General features: G+C 44.2%; 1 protein-coding gene across 6 annotated transcripts in view; it reads left to right on the top strand.

Moving 5' to 3' along the window:
* Positions 1–9,972: 9,972 nt before the first annotated feature.
* The window catches only part of Ank1 (ankyrin 1), a 132,151-nt gene continuing 120,442 nt past the window's right edge, over positions 9,973–21,681 (top strand). For all 6 annotated transcript variants that reach the window (XM_042679429.1, XM_042679427.1, XM_042679426.1 and 3 more), the window contains exon 1: positions 9,973–10,048. In XM_042679429.1, the coding sequence (XP_042535363.1) occupies positions 10,031–10,048 (18 nt within the window). In that variant the 5' untranslated portion in view covers positions 9,973–10,030. The remainder of the gene's footprint in view (positions 10,049–21,681) is intronic.

Genomic DNA, 21,681 nt, shown 5'->3' with positions numbered 1-21,681 from the left:
ATGCCTGCATACATTGAGATTTAGCTGTATTAATTAGGTATTCCATAACGGTATAAAAATATCTAAGACAACCAACTGAAAGGAGGAAATGTTTCCTTGGTTCACAGTTTAAGAGATTTCAGTCCAGGATGCCTTGACTCTTGCATTTGGGCTTGTGATGGTACCAAACTATCACTGCAAATATGTGGTGAAGGAAGCTGCTCACCTCCTGGTGGCCAGGACATGAGAGAGAGAGATGGGGCAAGGGTACCAGTATCCTTCCAAGGACACCCTGCCCCCTAGCAATCTAACTTCCTCCTGTCAGGCCTTACCTATAAAAGGTCCCACTATGCCCACTAGCACCAAGGGCTGTGATCAAACTTAACACATGGGCCATTAAAGGACATTCAAGTCCAACCCCTGGCAGAGGGCTTCCCCAGCCAGTGATTTGGCTAGTGGGAGGATGTGGGCCTACCAGTGGTGGCAGGCTACCAGATTCTCTGCAAGGATGACAGCTGAGAGGATATTGGTGGGTTTTTTCAGAATGGGGCCACAGCATGAGGGCTGTCCTGTATGAGGAAGACTTCTGAAGTTCCTGGGTATAGTGGGGAGGGAGTGGGAGATGGCCATCTGCTCACCAGAGTGTCGGAGGGGATCTGCACAAGTCTCCCTGAGTCTGCATGGGTTGTGGCCTATAGCCACTGTTCATGGACAGAGTTTGGCTGCATTATGGAGGAGACCAATCTTTTCTAGAGGTTAGAGAGAGCTGCAGCCTGAGGTGGGGAAAGGGGGCTGCGGGAGGTGCTACAAAGGACAAGTCTAAGCTGCCATGACCTCAGCTGCAGCCTCTGGGGAGGTAAAAATAGCCTTCAACTCTTCAGCCTTTTAACATGAAGCTGCAGATTTACTGATGATTTCGCTGAGCTGGGAACATTTGGCATTTGTCAATATGACTGGGAAATACCAGGCAGCATCTCCCTCATGTCTAAGCTTAAGATTCTAGGAGTCCCTAGGCCTGTGGGCTGGAGAATAGCCCTTAATAGAATAGTCAATACTTTAAATGTTGTTATCATCAGATCAGGGGCAAAGCTAGGATTTGGAGAACCTAAGAATAATTCTCCGTCCAAGATGGGTATGTCTGTAATCTCAGCTACTGAGGAGGTAAAAATCAAGAGGAACTCTTGAAGATCAGCCTAAGCCAAAAGTTCATATGGAGTCTCCAACTCCAAAATAACCAAAAAGAAAAAAGAAAAAAACTCACTGGGATGGAGGTGTGGCTCAAGTGGTTGAACACTAGTGTGACAAGCAAGTCAATTAATGGTGAAGTCCCGAGTTAATTTTTTTTTTAAGGAAATGACCAAGATTTCTCAGAAACCATCAGAGAGTTGGGGGTGGGGGAGTGGGGGTGATTTTTCCCTCCTAACCCTTTCTTGGATCTCAGACTTTTCCATTCCAAAACTATTAAGCATATGATACAGTTTCCAAAGCTTTATAGTTATCAAATTTAATATTTAATGTTGTTAATTTGTAAATTTAATACTGTTACCAAAGCTTTGTATATATAACAATGAATTACCAGTTAAGCATCATCAACGACAACAACAACAAAAAGGTTCATGAGACTCCATCTCAACCAATAGTTGAAATAAGTGGTGTACACCTATCATCTCAGATTTGTGGGGGGATTGTGATCCAAGACAGTTCAGGCAAAAATCAAGACCCTATTGAAAAAATAACTCAAACAAAAATGTGAAAATGGCTCTATTACTTGATAAAGTGCCTGCCTAACAAGCCCTGAGTTCAAACCTCAGTTCTGAAAAATAAGAATTGAAAAACAAATTATTTCTTCATCATTTTTCTCTGTCTCTCCCACTACACACACAGTACCATTAGCTAGCCATGATCACTATTCCTTGCTCAGCCTAGTGATATGCCTGCTGTCCAGCACACATCTAGAAGGACCGCACTCCACCTTAGTTGATAATTATGTGTCAGACCACAGGCAGGTGTTTAATTTTTCTGAGTTTTGGTCCTTTGGTCAAACAGAATTAATAGTGATTTTTCACAATAATAAACTAGGTTTATACCAGACACCTGTGGCTCACCTAATCAGGAGGTTGAGATCTGAGAATCTCCCATTTAAAGCCAGCCCAAGATGGAGAGTCCATGAGACTCTAACCATCAAAAACCCAGAAATGGAACTCAAGTGCTAGAGCACTGGCCTTGAGTGAAAAAGCTAAGGGACAGCACTCTGGCCCTGAGTTAAAACCCCAGTACTAGCAAAAACAAACTACCTAGGATTATTTTGATTATTACACATCAGGTGCAATCTGCTTGTCTTTAAACTGCCAGCTGCTCTACAAACACATTTCTAGCATGGTGATGGTAAGATAGAAATATCCTTCTAGCCTGGGAGTTTTTGCAGGGTTGGATCTTTGACTCATTGAAACATAGGAATGTGTAAACCAGGTTATGTATCACTCCTGAGACCTGATATCAGGAAGTGCCCTAAAATCTATCAATGACTGATTCTTCTAACCATCTTGGAAGCAGGCAGAGATCTGGAGCTTTCACGTCTGTATTATAGTCGAGGTCGTCTGGGAGCTAAGACAGAGTGAGTGGGAATGACCAGCTTCCACAGACTTCAGTAACAAAAGTGTGATGGGAATAGAGTCCTCTTGACTCCTTCCAGAGTTTTCAGGAACTGAGTTGAAACCTGGAATTGAAACCACATGGGGGAGTTTGGGTAGGGCCAGAACTGAAATGCTGGGCTGGCACTGACACTGTTGGCCTCTCCAAGCCAAGACACTTTCGGGGTCAGAGTGAAGCTGACCTAAGGGTAGGGCAGTTAAGTCAGCTCTCCAGAAAAGTAGTTAACTTCCTTCTCCTTATAGATACTTGTAGAGTGGATGCTTCTATGACATGAATCTGGATTTCTTCATCTTCATCCAAGATTTCTTAAACACCCTCCTTTCTTTGTGTGCCAGTCCTGGTGTGAAATGTCTCAATGTAGGTGATTTTATTTGCTATGTCACTGCAATGTTATTGTCACCTTCCTGTTACCACCAGCCATCATCAAAGTGAGAGCCACAGGCATCTCTCACACATCCATGTCAAGCTATTGGAGGGATATTGCTGCTCTTGGATAGAGATTATAATGTTAGATTAAAAGAGACAGAGAAATCATGACTTTTCTTGCTACATTTTAGGGGAGTATAAATTCAGATCATTGAACTAAGTGATTCACAGTCAGAGGATACTATCACTTTGTGAGCATTTTGAAGGCAAGATAGTATCTCAGAGAAGGACTTATACCTCACTGCATATCTCTCACTGGTTCTGCCACATTGGTAAGTACCTGAATTGTTCTCATTACTGTACCAGTAAAATAGTTTGTCATGGGGCCCATTCCAGCAGACGGCTGGAATGCAATGGGAAATTAAAACAAATTTAAATAAAAGATTTCACAATATTTGCCTTCAAAGAAATTTCCCCTAGCTTACTGACTTACATATACAATTTGTGAAATAATAAATTTGTGTGTGTTGTAAATCACTAAAATGTGAGGGTATTATGCAGCATTAGCAAATTAATACAACCAGCATAAGTTATGAGTATAGAGGCAAAACTCCTACAGAAAACCTCACAACTGCCAGGCACTAGTGGCTCACACCTATAATCCTACCTACTCAGGAGGCTGAGATCTGAGGATCATGGTTCAAAGCCAGCCCTGGCAGGAAAAGTCTGTGAGACTCTTATCTCCAATAAACCATTCAGAAAACCGGAAGTGGCACTGTGGCTCAAGTGATAGAGTGCTCGTCTTGAGCTGAATTGCTGAGGACAGCACCCAGGCCCAGAGTTCAAGCCCCATGACCGAAAAAAAGAAAAAGAAAAAGAAAACCTCACAATTCATTGATGCTATATTAAAACTTAAAAAATATAGCAAGGAAGGCTTAAGTGGAGGGAAAGTATAACATTAGAGCATTACAGCTCAAGTGGTAGAGTGGCAGCCTTGGTTGAGTGAAAAAAAACAAGCAAGAGTGTAAAGCCCCAGAACAAAAAAGGCTTATTACAGGCAATATTAGCTCTTATTATAAAACAGCAGAAGATACTGAAACATCATCACTGAGTTAGACACCTGGACCTACATGTCATAGGAGAGAGCTCCTCCACAGCAGAAAGGATACATGGTGAAGGTAAGGAGAACAGGTTGCTCAATGAACTGTGCTAGAATAATTTATTATTTTTCCAGTACTGGGGATTAAACTCCAGGTCCAGGCACTGTCTCAGAGCTTTCTCACTCAAGGCCAGTACTCTACTATTTGAGCCATAGCTCCACTTCCAGCCTTTGGAAGGTTAATGGGAAATAAGAATGTCATAGATTTTCCTTCTTAGGGCTGGCTTAGAACTATGATCCTCAGATCCCAGTCTTCTGGGGCCTAATTAGAGGAAATAAGATCCCAGAGGTATGTTTTTGAAGGGGACATGGAGCTCCTGCTCCCTTCTTGCCTTTTTCCCTGCTTCCCTTTTACAATGCACATGCCTGCACACACACACACACACACACACACACACACACACACACACACACACACACACACACACACACACACACACACACACACACCTTGATTTACTGTGCTGCCACAGGCCCAAAGCAAGAAAACAACCATGACTAAAACCTCTAAAACCAGAGGCCAGTCGTTCAGTTGGTTGTCTCCAGTGCTTTATCAGTGATAGAAGGCTGACTGACATAATTGCAATCTGGAAAATGTTTTTATGAGCTCAGGGGAAGGACAAGACTTCTTAAGACAGAAGAGCACAGATTATACAGATAATAATTGATAACTTACATTTGTGCAAAGACATCATTTTCAGAGGTGAAAGGATGATCCATGAGCTTGAAGAAGATGCTTCCAGTGGCAACAGACATATAGTTAGTATTCAGACTGGGTGAAGAACTCCTAACCCCCATAAGAAAAAGAAAAACTGTGTTGCAAAAAAGGGGGCCAAGGGCTAGAGCAGTAACTTAACAGAAGAGAAAACACAATGATTGATAACCATAAGGAGGGGAAAGATGCCCAATCTCATTAGTAATCAGATTCCCACAAACTTAGAAATTTAATAGAACCCGGTGTTGAGGAGCTAGAACAATTCTACATCTGCAACTGGAAATGTAACTTGGGTAAGCCAGCTTCAAAAACAACTCAGTGGAATCTAGTGAGGCTGGAGGTGTATATGCAGATCAGCAGTTCTATTCTCCTGAGCATCCATTCTGGGCAGGTCTTGCACATATGCAGGTTTTGCACATGTTCACCAGGAAGCTTGTTTCATACTCTCTCTCTCTCTCTCTCTCTCTCTCCCTCCCTATGCATTCTAGGCAAGCAATCTGCTACAGAACTGTATCCCCAGAACCCACAGCCATGTGTTTTAATAGCAAAAAGCTGAAGTGAGCTAAATTCTAGTAGCATCAAAATTAATAAGCAGTGTTAGTATTTACTTAGAGTGGATATAATACAGCAGCAAAAATAAAAAATAAAATATAAATGACGAGCTAAGTCCAAGAATGCTATATTTCATCAAAAACATAAATATTTATTCACATATAGGAAAGTTCCAAACTAAACAACCATCATGTAGACATACATATGTGTTAAAAGCATAAAGAAGAAGCTAGGGAAGCTAGGTGTGTGAGTGGCTCACATCTGTAACCCTAGCTACTTGGGAAGCTGAGAACTGAGGATCCACATTCAAAGCCAGCCCAGACAGGAAAGTTTGTGTGACACTTTTCTTCAATTAGTTGGAAGTGGAGCTGTGGCTCAAGTGACAGAGTGCTAGCCTTGGGTACAAAAGCTTAGGGATAGTACCCAGGCCTTCCTGAACCCAAGCTCCAGGACCAGCATGAGGAAAGAGACCAGAGAGAGAGAGAGAGAGACAGACAGACACACACACACAGAGACAGACAGACAGACACACACACACACAGACAAAGACAGACAGAGACAGAGAAAGAGAAAGAGAGAGAACACCTGGGAATGATGCCACAGACTAGAGGTATTTTTCATCTGTGGAGGACAGGGAACAGAGGCATGAGATGGGTAGAGCCAGATGAAAGACCAGGGCAGTGGCTTGGATCTACTAACTGATTTGTGGATATCTTGCCTTGGGTATTTTTGTACTGAAATTTCCTAGGACTAATCAACACATTGTATCTAGGACAGAAGTTGGTAGAATAATAATGCATTACAGTCTCTATAACATTTTATTTCTTTAAACAATCTGGCAGGATGTGCAAGTGTAACAAAGCCCTCTCAGAGTAGATACAGGAGGATTCATACAGATATTCTCTGTAATTTTCTTTTTGTTTGAAATATCTCATCCCAATAGTACAATAAAAAGAAAAAATGTATAATAAAATGAGAGGCTAGAAGAAAATACATCAATATATAGCTGTGGTTATATTGGGAGGGTATAAAGAAGACTGAGATTATAAGAAGTACCTTCCATTTTTCAAATGTTTGGGTTTTTTAAGGGAAAATGACTTACTACTTTTACAAGTTAAAAAACTTTTTGACTTGTCACACACAAGAACATTTGAAAGATTCAAGAGTTGTTAATGCCCACCTTACTAAGGAAAGCGTGTTGGTGGATGAAATTAAAGTCTTAAAGTTTTCATCCAATACCCACTTCTCTGGAGTGTGTCACAATCTGCAGCAACTGGGGGTAAGACAATGACGGGAGACCACTTAAAGAACGGAGGTTTTTGAGGACCAGGGGACCCAAAGCAATTTCTGCTGTTGGATGCCCGGATACATTAAGGGGTGTTTTTACTAAGGTTAGTATAGGAGGAAGGGACTGAAGGTATATATGAAGGCTAGAGTTACAACAGGAAGGCCAGGCATCGGTGGCTCACGCCTATAATCCTAGCTAATCAGGAGGCTGAGATCTGATGATTGCGGTTCAAAGCCAGCCCGGGCAAGAAAGTCCGTGAGACTCTTATCTCCAATAAACCACTAGAAAACTGGAAGTGGCTCTGTGGCTCAAGCAGTAGAGCGCTTGCCTTGAGCTGAAGAGCACAGGTACAGCGCCCAAGCCCAGAGTTCAAGCCCCATGACTGACCCAAAAAAAAAAAAAAGAAAAAAAGACAACAGGAGGCACAGCTTGCATACAAGTGATTATTGACTTCTTTATTATAGGAAGCTGGAGGGAAACAATAGACATTCCAACATTAACACTAATTTGAGCTTCTGTGTTGCCTAGACTGCTCGATCTTTCCAGGGCTCCAGTCCCAAGTGTTCTGGGTGCTTTACTGAGAAATTGGCATTCCAGTCTCTCAGCCCCTTCAGACCTCACAGCTTCAGCTTGGCACAGGGCTTCTCACAGGAGTGGATTTCTTTATTACCTCAAGCCTTCGTTTCCTCTTCTGTAAATGATGGGCCTAATGACAGGGAGCACCTTCTAGATTGACTATAAGGTTTACAGGGGTTAACATTTTACCGGTGCTTAGAAGAGCATCCCACACCTAGCAATGTACCTGCCAATATTTGATAAAGAAAAAAGAAATGGAACAAGCAGGAAGTGGTGAACAAGGAGGATTAGCAAGTGGGAGAGTGTGCATTTTCAAGTGATCCCTTCAAGGTCTGGGAGCAGAACCTGAAATAACTTGGCCTTAGTTATCCTCAAGCATTGGGATGGACTTTGTGACTTCCTTTCAAAGATTAAAGGAGAGAAGTATTATATGACACAGAATTTGTGAGAACTCTCGGAGATAGCCTGGTAATAAAGGAAGTGACAAATGAATGCACTCCAGCTCACAGCACAAGACATGCTCATCTTTGTGACCTGTCTCAGGACCACTGCTTTCGGGGGTGAATTTGAAGAATCCCTGAGTACATGAGAAATCTACCTTCTGAAAAACCAAGTCATTGCTGGGCACTGGATTAGCTTTTTTACCTGTTGTCCCCCATATTACTTAAAAAACAAAACAAAACAAAAAACCCACAGCCAAGTCACTCTGGTAGTTCAAAACTCTTTGGTCTGATTGCTTCGTCTGTTCCTAGTTGGTCTTTCTCCACTTAGATGTCTCCTTGGGAAAAGAGTCTTGAGTTGTGTTGTGTGTGTGTGTGCACGTGTGCGTGCGTGGGTGTAGGGGTGGTGAGGTTCTAGGGTTAAATCCTGAAGCAATCTGGCTCCAGAGTGGTTAATCTGCTGGAGTCCTGGGATTCAGAGACTTATGAGGGACTGTGCTGCCACCTAGCAAGGTTAAGGATGAGACTTGGCATTTTAGTCTCTACCTACAGTGTTTTCTACATCAAAGTGACATCATGCATAGCTGTGGTACCAGTCTCAGGGCCTAGAACTCCTAAGGGATACTGTGCTTTCTCTTCCCTGGATCAGGACTGGTCATCTTGATCTTATTTTTGAGTATGGCTAAAGTTCAGGTCTTTCTTTTTTTAATGTCAGTAGTGGGGCTTGAACTCAGAGCCTGGGCACTGTCCCTGAGCTTTTTTTTCCCTCAAGGCTAGTACTCTACCACTTGAGTCATAGCTTTTTGATAGTTAATTGGAAATAAGAGTCTCATGGACTTTTGTGCCTAGACTGACTTGAAACCACAATTTTCAGACCTCAGTCTCCTAAGTAGCTCAGATTACAGATGTGAGTCACTGGTTAAGTTCAGAAATTCTTGCTGAGCATTTCCTAGGTACTAGGTCTGTTATTAATCCAAAGTTAGTCCCCACCTGCATGGGCTGCTGGATGGCACTCCACATCATGAACTAGCTATAGTCCTATATTTATTGCCAAATAAGACCACGGGTCGTCCATCATACCATAGGGTTATTTTAAGTCCTATCTAAACAGATTTGCTTCTTTTATATATTTGAGCTCTCTACCTATCCCATTCACCTTTTTACAAAGGAAAACAAACAAACATTGTTTTGTGCCAGAGCTTCCAAAGTGCCTGCTTAAGGACCTGTGCCTTAGGGGGCAGCTATTTTTAGTCTGAACATAGCCTGGAACTCAGCTGCCATCTCCCTGCAGTGTCAGGAGCTGGATCAAGGCAGAGGTCGGCTGGCCTCCAGTGTGTGTGGGGGGGCAGGGGGGCACTTTTCAATTGCTGTGGGAATCAAGGGGTCACAATGGCCAGGCTCTTGATGGCCCTTGTTCCATGGCAGCTGTGCCTTCACAGCAGGGGCCCGTTTGGTTCTGAAGTGAAGATCCTAAGCCAGATGGCTGCCTCCTCAGGGGACCTGGACCAACCTCAGCCTAGTGAGGGAAGCAGAAGGCTGGAGAGCCTCTGAATGCACAAAGAGAGCCCTTTTCAGGAGGCCATCCGGAGGTATCCAGGGATACCTGCCATTCTCCAGGCCTCAGACCGAGGCTCCTCTGGGTCATCTCTTCCCTCTGCCAACCGCCAGCTGCTATTCCAGGGCACGGTGTCCTCACCGGATAAAGCCACTCTGGGCAGATGCCACTTGGTCCCATCGTTGATCTGGACGGATATTGCAAAAGAGCCATTCCTAGCCAGGTCTGCTGGAGTTTGGCAGGGGAGACAGCAGCTGCCCCCTTCCCTCCCGGCCCACTATCTGCCCGATGACTCACCCCTGACTCTCAGGATCGCGTGCATCTTGGGCCCCATGTTATTAAGATTGTGCCCAGATTCCTCGCAAACCAGAAATTAAAGCACACAAGGCCCCCAGTGAAAGCATGGTAAGCAGAGCCAGAGGCCCCGTCCGGCAGCCCCACACGCTCCACTCCTGGAGGGACGCTGCAAGCTCCCTGAGCCTGGACCCTCCACTTGCTCCCCAGGGCCTCGGAGGCTGCGCGACCGCCGCGCCCGGGGCCCCGGAGTGCGCGGCCCGGCAATCTGCGGGCCACACGCGGCGCTGGGCGCCGCCCTCCGCGCGCTCCCAGCCGATAGCGTCCGCGCGGGCAGCGATAAGGCCGGGCACCGCCGCCCCGAGGACCCGCTGGGCCAGCGGCTGCGCGCGAGGCAGCTCGCGCGGTTCCTGCAGCGCAGCGCCGGTCGGCGGGGTCCTGGTTAGAAAGCGGCATGCCGGGCTTCTGCAAGGTGAGTGCCTGCCAGCTGGATGGAGGGCGTCCGGGAGGAGGGAGAGCATGGCCCTGGGGACCCCTGAGCTGCTGTCCTGGGAGAAACACTGGCAGTTTGTAATTCCTGTTCTGGCACTGTCGCAGGGGATGGGTGGCAGGTGGCTTCTGCCTGCCTGACTCAATGAACCCAGTTCATATTTTTACAGAAAGAGACTTGCTGTCAAACTGAGTTCTGCCTCCCCCGTGTCTGGATCCTACTCTCCTGATGGGGGATTGGGAATGATGTCTGCATTGTAATCTGTTCAGATCCTGGCAGCTTTCCTGACTCTGGCCAGAAGTGCATTTGTGAGAGCTGTCCCCTTACGGGACTGCCAGCCCCAGGTGAAAGAGGAGGGGGTCAAGGCAGTGGTGGGCTTGGGGGGGGTCACCCTCCCTCTTTTGAAAGGGGGCTGGCTTGTTGTCTTAAAGAATCCCACCTCTCTGTCACTCCTTCTATCTTCTGGAATAGTGAAACTGGATTTGTACTGCTGGGCAGAGGGAGAGGAGTCTCAGAAGGAAGGAGAAAAGTGCTGTGGTGGCTCTAGGAGATAGGACCTGGGGAAGAGTTAACAGTGATAATAGAGGCTCCCATAGCCCCCAGAGTCGCCTATAAAGATAGGACCTATCACTGCCCTACAGCCCCGCAGACTGCTCCATTTCAGTGTCTGTCAGGGAAATTTCCTGGGTCTCTCTTGTGGGGAACCCAGCCCCTATCTGCACACCAGGCGCCAGGCTCAGAGAATTGTCAATGGTAGGGACTTGTAGCCAGGATGACAGGTGCCCTTTTGCATGTCTAAAAGTGACAGGGTTCAGGAAAACTCATAATAGACTCCTATGGCTTGGTACCTTCACAACTGGCCTTTTCTCATGGTTTGTTTGCTGAAGGAGGAGAGGCTTTGTGGGGACACTGGGACTCCCATCTGGCCTACTTTTACCCTATGCCAGGCTTTCTTGTTTAGTTGGACCATACTAGGCCCTGAGCCCTAGCAAAGCCAGCCTCCTAGGCCTGTAAACCTCAGGGACTGGAGAGGTGTCTGTAAGTAAGTGCAACCTAGAGCAGGCAAGCTGATTCCAGTTAGGAAAGTGAGCAGTATGCTCTCATCTATCAGATGGCCTCAGAGAGCCTCAGTGAAGAACCATCCAGAAAAGGTATAACTAAGGGAGATGAAGGAGTGAGCTGTGCACAATTCAGGAAAAAGAGGCAGAGAGAACAGCACATGCAAAAGTCCTGAGGTAGGCATTATGGGTATAACTAGGAGGTCAGTGTAGCTAAAGCAAGATGAGGAGAAAAAAGCAGGTAGAGGTAAAGTCAGAGAGATGGCAGAAAGGAGAAATTTGGGCCAGAAGACAGGTATAGAAAATACAAAGCTTTACACATTATTATGTATGGTTTGCTTTTACTTTGTGTAAATCAGGAGGCTTTAGACTACTTGGACATGATGGACAAATAATTATTTGATTTCTACCTTAGAACCTTCTGCTTAACTGGCTGCCAGTCACTCACATCTGTAATCCTAGCTATTCAAAAGGTTGAGATCTTAGTGTTGCAGCTCAAAGCCATCCTGGGCATGGAAGTCAGAGACTCTTAAACTAACCAACAAAAAGCTGGAAGTGGAAGTGTGGCTCGAGTGGTAGAATACCATCCTTCAGGGAAAAAACTAAGGGACAGTGCCCAGGCCTTACGTTCAAGCCCCAGTATGGGCAAACAAAAAAATAGCTTTGCTGCTTCCAGATGAGCTTGAAATCAAATTCCTAGAATGGGCTACCAAATTTAATCACCTGGTAGAGAATGAGTAACAATGGTATTGCTGAGCCATAGTACAGGTGTTCTCAATCTTTTCATTGTGGCACACACGGGACTGTTGTAGTTATATGCACAGTGTTACTATAGCCTGGGTGTTGATGATTCCCTCTCCTGTATACTCTCCCAGGTAATCTAAGTAGGTCTGGGTATGTTATTTACATAAAACTCACATAGGTGGGATTTGTGCTGTCACAGTTGCTGTTGTGTCCTTGGTGCTTAAATCTTGGTGACACTAGTAAATGTTGAAAAAAATTACCTGCCAAACACCTCATGACTCATAACTGCTCAAAGTTTGATTGCAAACTTGCCTCTACAAAGCAATCTAGCAGTTGTGGAGATGATTCTTTTGGCTACTGTGTTTTGTTATTTTACATGTGTGGGACCATACTGGGCCTTGAACTCAGGTCTAGGTATTCTCCCTTAGCTTTTTCACTTACCATTTGAACTACTACTTCTGGCTTTTTTGCTAGTTAATTGGAGATGAGAGCCTGGGGGATTTTTTTTCTACCCAGATTGGTTGAATCTCAATCTTCAGCTCTCAGTCTCCTCCTAGATTTTACAGGCATGAGACACTAGGTGCTCACTAGGATTCCTGAGAGAATCCTTGCTCTGAATTCCTATCACACCTTACTGGAACCTCCCTAGAGCCCTACTTCCCACACCTTGTTACTTATTTACATCTATGTCATCACTCCTCCTCCGAGCAGAACCTCCTCAGCTGGAGAAGGGAGTGCTCATCCCTGACTCATCTTTGAGTCATTTCCTCTCACTTTCCACAAAGTCCACAAAGGTCTTGAGCATGGGACTGAAAAAGGCATCTATCAGATGATTGAATTCAAAGGCAGTGAATGAGTCTGAGCGCTTGTTTCTTTCAACTATTGCATTTGGGCTATTTATTTGGAAGATAAGTGTCCAGGCAGACTCTGAACAGAAGCAGGTGGTCACAGCCTAATGGCCTAGTGGCCTGGCTGGCCCAAAGTCCAGTTTCTAAGGGCTCCCCTGTCCTGGACCTCAGCCCATTGGACTGCTCTGGGCAAGCTCAAAGTTTGTCATTGGCTTCCAGCAGGCAGTGACAACCAATTACAGAGCTGGTGAGAATTCAATTGCTTTCAACCCTTGTCTCTGGGCTCACCCTTGGCCACCACCCTCCCTCTGCTGCTTGATGTTAACAGAGGCTGATTTATCTCTTGAATTTACTGTTCCCGCACAGGAAGGAGAGCACATTAAGGGAGGAAGTGGTCCCACTGCTAACAGTTCTGGCTAACCAGCTACTGAAACCCATTAGCAGCTGTAGTGGGAGAAGCAGGAACAGGAACACTTTGCCTGAAGACAACACTTGTTTATGGCAAGATGAGTGAAAACAGAGCAAAGCCAACAGTCTCTGTCTGCAGCCTTCTATAACCTAATCTACTGCAAGGTGGGGTGGATGTTCTTTCTGAGCAGACCACTTGTCCCACCTGGCTCTGGAGGAGAGGGGAAACCCATTGCCCTGCCCTCCCCAGGAGTGGGATGTTTTAGAAGTAAGAGCACCTAGTTTAGTTTCCTTTGGAAGCTGGTCCTGGAAAAGCTGGAAAGATGCTGGTCTTTGTACAGCCTTTCCCATTTGGTCCCTGGTGGCCCAGCCACTGTCATCAAGGATGGCAATGAATCGCAAATAGTGGGACATGTTCAGCCACTCAGAAACCTTCAGCAGTAGGCAAGCTGCCCTGTATGGCCAACCCTTCCTCAGTCTTTCCTGCCTGGGAGTTAGCGTAGGAGCAGGCTTCAGTGTGTTTGGGATGCTGTCTTCTAAAACATCTGTGTGATATCCAGAATCTGTCCTCTTCAAGTCCAATGTTTTTGTCTACATGGTGTGTCTGTAAGTTTCTCCTGAAGCACACACATTTATACCCTTCTGATAGGATGGTGAGTTTTAAGTTTGCAAGGGACTGATTCTTCGTGGAATTTTGGTAGAGTAAGCAATAACAAGGTGTGAAGTTCGGGGCAGGGTCATAAAAGAGAGGGTGGGGGATGGAGATATTAAGATGTGGATGGGAAGAGAGTACATTTGCCTCTATACCTAAAACAGTAACCTGGGCTGAGAAGTCCTTCCTATATATTCCTTGGGTCTACTCTAGTCTGAACTACCACAATATAGAATATACATGTCAATGAGGGATGCTGGACTTGGAAAGGAAGCAGGGGCCTGTGATGTATGGGAGCTGTGTGGATTCTGATGCCTCTGTGTGCATGTGTCTAGGTGGTCTTGGAGTCAGCCCAGAAATTGGCTGGACCCTTGCTCCACCACAAGCTTGTCAAATACAGTATTTAGGATAAAATAACTTTTACTATAATAAGCCCTGAATTCCATTCAGACCTGCATCATTTTTATTTTCCATACGAGGGTTTGAACTCTGGTCCTCATGCTTGCTAGGCAGGAGCTCTAACAGAACAGTTGATCTATATTCTTAGCCCTATTTTTCTGCTGGCTGATTTTGAGATAGGGTCTCATTTCCTGTTTAGACATGTGCTACTACATCTAGATCTTCATCAAGGTGTTTCAGAACTTGTTCTGCCCATGCAGACTTCAAACTTCAATCCCAACCATCTCAGCATCACAAGTAGCTAGGATTGCAGATGTGAACCACTGGTGTCCAGTAACCCTGAATTTTATATGGTGTTGGAAGTGTCCTGGGAAGCAGACCTTCAGGGAGGTCAGGCCTAGCAGCCATTCCCCAGCCATGTTCACAGTTGGACCCAGCTGGGCTTGTTCCTCACTCTCCAGACTAGTGCTTTTAGGGTGGTGGGGACACATTTTCTTGAGCTCATGTTCTAAGTGAGCTGAAGCTCTGTTTTATATATTCATATTTCCTGGACTTTACAAAACAGTGGTCTACCCTTGTGTTTTGTAGCCAGACTCCTGAGTTCGAAACTTTGCTATGACATGTTCTAGTCATTCTCCTTGAGCCAGATGTACACTCTCCCCATACCTCCTTGCTCAGCTGTCTGCTACAGACTGCACTGCTGCCGCAAGGCCAGTGAGAGGGGCATGTGAGATTGATACCTGGCACCTTAGAAGATGATGAATATTATTCATATTTTAATGACAAGTTCTATTGCTTTTGGAAGGGCAGAGAAAGAAAATTGTATTATATGACATGGACATGCTATGGGAATCAGCATTCAGAACATTTTCAGACATCTTCAGGGTATAGACATGAGCATTAGGTTTCATAGACAAATACTGGGGATAAGAAGAGAGGTATACATAATAGTTCAACACTTCTGGTCTAAATATGGCCTGGTTGATCATTATTTCAGAACTCATTTTGGGAGAGGTTCCAAAGAAGTAGTTATCATTGTCATCACTGGTCAGGATAAGCAAATCATCATTGTGTGGTGGGTGATCTGTCCTGAGGAGGCTCTATTGTTCCTTAAGGGTAGCTTTTTTTGTTTGTTTTTCTTGTTTTTGTTTTTTTGTTCTTTTGGTTGGCCCTGGGGCTTGAACTCTGGGCTTGGGCATTGCCCCTACGCTCTTCAGCTCAAGGCAGAGCACTCTACTGCTTGAGCCACAGCGCCACTTCTGGTTTTCTAGTGGTTTATTGGAGATAAGAGTCTCACAGACTTTCCTGCCTAGGCTGGCTTTGAATAGTGATCCTTAAATCTCAGCCTCCTGAGTAGCTAGGATTACAGGTGTGCGGCACCTGCGCCCAGCTCTTAAGGGTAGTTTTGATTCTTTATCATGAAGATATTATTAATCAGTCCTGTACTTCCTAGATTCCAAGGTGAATGTAACATGACTTGAAGAGAAAATGGCATAGATAAAACACATTCAAAATGGAGACAGTGATGGCAAGCTTTTCTCCTATTTTTAGTTAACATACAGGCCCTGCAAAGGCAACTTTTAAGCACCTCTTACAATTCCTCTCTCAAGTTTGAACATAACAATCTTGAGGGAATTAAAGTGTCAGCCAATCTGGCTCTATACAAAAAAGGGACAAATAGGTAAAAAATATGTGTTGTTTAAACTTAAAACTAGAAACACTATCATAAAGCAGAATGCAACAAGAAGCAAAAGTCAGAAGACATCCAATTTAAATAAATAACTCTATGATAATGGATTACTAAAAAGATGTATTGGGAGCCAATGAAAAAATCCATTTTTATCTCTATTTATATAGAAAGCCTTAGCCAAAAATATGTTTTGCCTTGTGTGGTGGGTTCCTGGAAGGACTGTAATGTCAGACAGCTGTCATATATAAACAACTTTCTTTTGAATCTCTTGTTTTTATTTACTTTTTGGGAGGACTAGCACAAATGACTCCATTTGGATTCTGACAGTCCCACCTCCTCACTCTTTTTTTTCCTTTTTTGATGATATGGGGGGGAGGGTTGAACTCAGGGCCTTGTGTGCACTTGCTAGTCATTCACTCTAGTACTTGAGCCATCATCCCAGCTCCTTTTGCTTTATTTTTCAGATAGAGTCTTTCATCCCCCCACCCTCCAAGCTGGACTTCTACTGGGATCCTCCTACAGGCATGAATCACCATGCCCAGCTTTGTTTGAGATAGATTTGTTGAGCCCACAAGTTCTTTTTTTTTTATCAGAAACTTTCAACAAATATAAGAATTTGGAAATTTAAGAGATTTTCCTACTTAAATATACCTTTGATTCCAGTGAATAGAATTTTTTTGGTAGAAAGCAACAATGGGTAACTCACCCTGCCCTTCGGCAAGTGGCATGCATTGTGTGAGTGGATGAAATTGAACTGGCAAAGTCTGAATAGGCTGAGCTCATTCTGCTGGACTGGGGGTGAGGTTAGCAGAAAAGTTCTATAGTGGGGAGAACTTGAGTAGCAGTCAGTTGGGGTTTCACAGGGCCAAGGAGAACTGTAGGAACCATGGGATGTGCAGAGGCACTTCATGGGGTCATGAAGGTATACAGTCTAGGTGTATAAGGACAGGTGGATGGTGGACAGCAGCAGGAGATTAGAAGAGGTAGATAGGGCCTGATTACTTTTAGTTGACAGCCAGTGACAGTGACTTTACAGATGTCAAGGGATAAGCACAAGGTGCTTGAGTAGGAATATGTCAGCATGAGCCCTATACTGCAGAAGATTTCCTCTGGCAGGGTTGGGAAAAATGAACCATGGGGTAGAAACCACTTAGGAAAATTTGCCAGTGTCTGTGAGAGTGGACTAGAGGTGTGGCTCAGGTGGTAAAGTACATGATATGAGACACTGAGTTCAAATCCCAGTACCATCCAGAGAAAAAGGAAAACAAACCACAAAATCAAGGGGAATGGAAGATCATTAACTTTACTGAGTAGAGACTGTGGCTTAGCCACAATGTTGTTGATCAAATGTTGAAACTTTTGTAATATTCACAATAGCCACATATGAAGCCTTTGCCCATGATACAAATGAGAAAAATGACTGTTGCTGTAGTTAGGAAGGTAATGAACTATAGGTATTGTACAAGATATTTGCAAGGCCCTGTGGTCTGGGATCTTGTCTACAAGGGAGTGGCAGGCTCCTCCAGTTCTTAGTGTACTTCTTCTTTTCCTTCATCTGCATTATTGGCTCAGTGATTTCTGTTCCATTAAGAATATTTAACTTACTAGGTACTGGTGGCTCACACCTGTAATCCTAGCTACTCAGGAGGCTGAGATCTGAGGATCTCAGTTCGAAGCCAATCCAGGCAGAAAAATCTATGAGACTCTTATCTCCAATTAATTACCCAAAAAGCCAGAAGTGGAGCTGTGGCTCAAGTGGTAAAGTGCTAGCCTTGAGCAAAAAAGCTCAGGGACAATGCCCTGAGTTCAAGCTCCAGGACTGGAAAAATATCTAACTGGCAAATCAGGTAGAACCAGGGTTATACTGAGTGTACAGGCAGGGAGACAGGAGGCAAAATAATCTTGAAAAATATGTCATCAAGACTCTGGTGAGGCCTGATGAATCATTCACTCCCATTGCTGAGAGCATTGCGTTGTTACAAATTGCTGATTCAACAACATGGGAATAGAAAATGAGCCTCATTTCTTGATGTCAACATAGCCCATCTGACAGCAGCTGCTTGAGATGCTGTACTGCAAATGGCTCTGAGCCTTAGCCAGGCTCAAGGACAAGAGCACTATGGTTCTGAAGTCCTACCAGGGGATCTGGGACTGGATGGGGCTTGCAGGGCATCTTAGTGGGCATGTCACAGCAGTTATTTCTTGGCCACTGTTGATATTCTTTTTCAGTTCATCCCTCATCAAATAAATCATGATGACTGATGTTTATCTGTCCAACTACACATCTTCCAAGGATGTCATACCTTGTATTCAGATTTGCTGGTTCATCTTCCAGAAAATGATGTTCTATGACATATTCCCCATTTGTTGTCGCTCATTGCTATTGTCAGGTTGTGATTGGTGTTAGTTATAGATCAGACAGCAAGTAAGTGTCAGGTCTCTCTCCTAACCTGGGTTTGTGTCAGTATCAAGCTACCACACTGAAGCAGCACAGTGATATTTTCTTCATGCTAAATGTATAGATTGCTGGTATAGTTAGCATGGAGCTTCTCTTTTTTTTGTTCTTAATATATATTTTTTGTTTTTAAGATACTGTACAGAGGGGTTACAGTTACATGAGCAAGGTAATTAGTCCATTTCCTATTGAACATTGTTACCCCCTCTTTTATTTTTCCCCTACCATCTCTTTCCTCCCTACCTCCACAACAACTCCCTCCCTTCCCCCCGCCCCCGCAAAGTTGTAAAGTTCATTTTCAATATACTGTCTTGTACATCTCATTGTTACAATGGGTCAGCCTGTATCCGTATTTCAGCATTTTGTTATTTCCCTTCCCCTCCCCAAATTAGAAAAATGTATATACAAGATGCAGGACACTGGAATAAAATACAGTGATATCAGGGGTTATACCATGGGGGGAGAACATACAAAGAAACAACAAAAAAAAATCACACAGTATATTATAAGTACACTAAAAAGAACAGCAACAAAGATAAAACCTCTTGTGTCCCTATCCTGGGGTTCATTTCACTTAGCATCAGGTTATATGATCATATTTACCTCTTCTGCTTGTCCTAGACATATACTAGTTTTTGCAGATAAAGAAAACCATGGGACCTATGTTTCTTTGAGTCTGGCTTACTTCACTTAATATAATGTTTTTCCAAGTCTTTCCATTTCCTAACAAATGGGACAATGTCATTCTTTCTGATTGAGGGCATAGAATTCCAGTGTGTGTGTGTGTGTGTGTGTGTGTGCGTGTGTGTGTGTGTGTGTGTGTGTGTGTGTGTGTGTGTGTGTGTGTGTGTATACATATATATATCACATTTTCTTGATCCATTCATCTACTGAGGGGCATCTGGGTTGGTTCCATATCTTAGCTATGGTGAATAATGCTGCGATAAACATAGTTGTGCTGGTAGCTTCAGTATGGCCTTATTTGTGATCACTTGGGTAAATGCCCAAAAGTGAGATTGCTGGGTCAAAGGAGAGCTCTAGGTGGAGTCTTTTGAGGAACCTCCATACTGCTTTCCAAAGTGATTGAACAAGTTTACATTCCCACCAACAAAGCATAGGGTTCCCTTTTGCCTCATCCCCTCCAGCATCTGTTGTTACTAGATTTCTTGATTGTAGCCATTCTAACTGGGGTGAGGTGGACTCTCAATGTTTTGATTTGTATTTCTTTTATGGATAGAGAAGTTGAACATTTCTTTATGTGTCTATTGGCCATTCTTATTTCCTCTTCAGAGAAGTCTCTCTTTAAGTCCTTAGCTCACTTATTAATCTGACAGTTGTTTCTTTGAAGATTTGTTGTTGGGGGATTTAATTTTTTGAGTTCCAGGTATATTTTAAATATGAGACCCTTGTCCATTGTATGGCTAGTGAAGATCTTCTCCTGATCTGTGGGCTTTCTATTGATCTTGCTAGCTATGTCCTTTGCCATGCAGAAGGAGCTTCTCTTTTATAAAAATATATTTTATTATCTTTAAGTAGTTGTACAAAGGGGTTACCATTCTACAAATCAGTTTGCAAGTACAATACATCTTGATTGATGTCACCCTTTCACCATTCTCCCATCCCTCCTAACCCAACACTTCCCTCTAATTTTCCTAGTTTAAATGAATATGCATTGAATCTTATGACTGCTCTCTCTCTCTCTTCATTGATTTACCTCCCTTCCTTTGATTCCCCACCCACCCCAGCACCTTTCAATTCCCAGTTTCCTGGTATTCATTTTGTTGGACTGTGAGTTAGTTGTTTTGAGAATTATACCATTTGAATTCTCCCCTGCAAATGCCATATCTTTGTATACACTTTTTGTGTGTGGAAAGGTGCCTTACTGGTAATTGAACTGAGGCCTTATACTCTTGATTGGCTTTTTTTTTTTAAATTAAGACTGTTGCTATACCACTTGACCCATAGCTCCACTGTTGGCTTTTTGGGGGTTAATTGGAGATGAGTCTCACAGACTTTTATGCCCAGGTTGGCTTCAAAGTGTGATCCTCAGATCTCAGCCTCCTCAGTAGCTAGGATTATAGGTGTGGGCCACCAGTGCCTCGCAGCATGGAGCTTTTAATCCAGCATGGAGCTTTTAATCCAGCTTCCTCAAGCTTTATAAAATGTAACTGTAAATGCAAACTGTACTTCTCACTCCCAGGCTGGGCCTATCCTTTCACCTTGTTTCAGTGCTATGAAAGATCCTCTGGCCAATCAATAGCCAATCCCTCCAGTCCTCCAGACCTCAGGCCTCTTGTTTCCTCCACACCCTGGCCCAACATCCAATCCTGCTTTGTTTTGTGAAGTTTCTTGTTCTCAGTGAATACAATGGGGAGTTGTAAGAATGAATGACCACTGGGCTGGGAAGGTGGCTCAGTGGTAGAGCGCTTGCCTTGCATTCCTGAGGCCCTGGGTTCGATTCCTCAGCACCACATAAGCAAAAAGAAAAAAGCTGGAAGTGGCGCTGTGGCTCAAGTGGTAGAGCGCTAGACTTGAGCTGAAGAGCTGAGGGACAGCGCCCAGGCCCAGAGTTCAGGCCCCACGACCGGACCCAAAAAAAAAAAAAAAAAAAAAAGAATGAATGACCACTGAACATGAACTCTGTGTGTGGGATGATGTATCCTAGTTGTTACATTCAGTGGTTCATTAAATGGAATTTGTTCCCCACTGAACATAAGCCCTGACTCTGTGTGTGTGTGTGTGTGTGTGTGTGTGTGTGTGTGTGTCTGGGTTGCCCCACACACTCACAGTGGAACCACTGAGTGGTTATTGTTATTCTCTGTCCAGTAGCCCCCAAAGAAATACTATTCTATGGAATGGTAATCTTTCTCTGAATTAGGGACAAAATTGAAGAAGGAAGGCGAACTAAGTTGGGAGATTAGATTGTCAGTCTCTGTCTATCTTGTCTTCTACTGGCATTTTTAAAAATTGCCTTTCGTTTCAGCTTCCTTGTTCAAGCTCATGGTACCAGCTCCCTTCAAGGCCTGGGGCTGAGTACTGAGTTGTGTGGGCTATTGTTTCAGACACTCAAGGGTTGGGACAGCTGGCTGCACCCCTGCCCCTTTGCCCACTTGCAATGTGGCCATAGGGAACATGGGCTCCAGCTTTTTGAATACATGGGTTGTATTTAGAGTAAGCAGCCATGGGGCAGCATGAGATATTGCTTAGGTCTTAGCTTTGCTTGTCATCTGATTTTGTTTAACAGTAAGGATATGTCAGGCTCAGACATTATTGATGACTGTGTGCTTTTAAGTTCTCCCCTACATTCAGTGTGTCTCTTCTCCAGGAAGATGTTTCAGGACTCAGGGATGCCCTGTCTGAC

Source organism: Dipodomys spectabilis, unplaced genomic scaffold, assembly GCF_019054845.1.
Source record: "Dipodomys spectabilis isolate Male_0828 unplaced genomic scaffold, ASM1905484v1 ptg000052l, whole genome shotgun sequence".
Taxonomy (NCBI): Eukaryota; Metazoa; Chordata; class Mammalia; order Rodentia; family Heteromyidae; genus Dipodomys; species Dipodomys spectabilis.
Note: the sequence above shows the minus strand (reverse complement) of the source record. Positions and strands in the feature narration are given on the sequence as shown.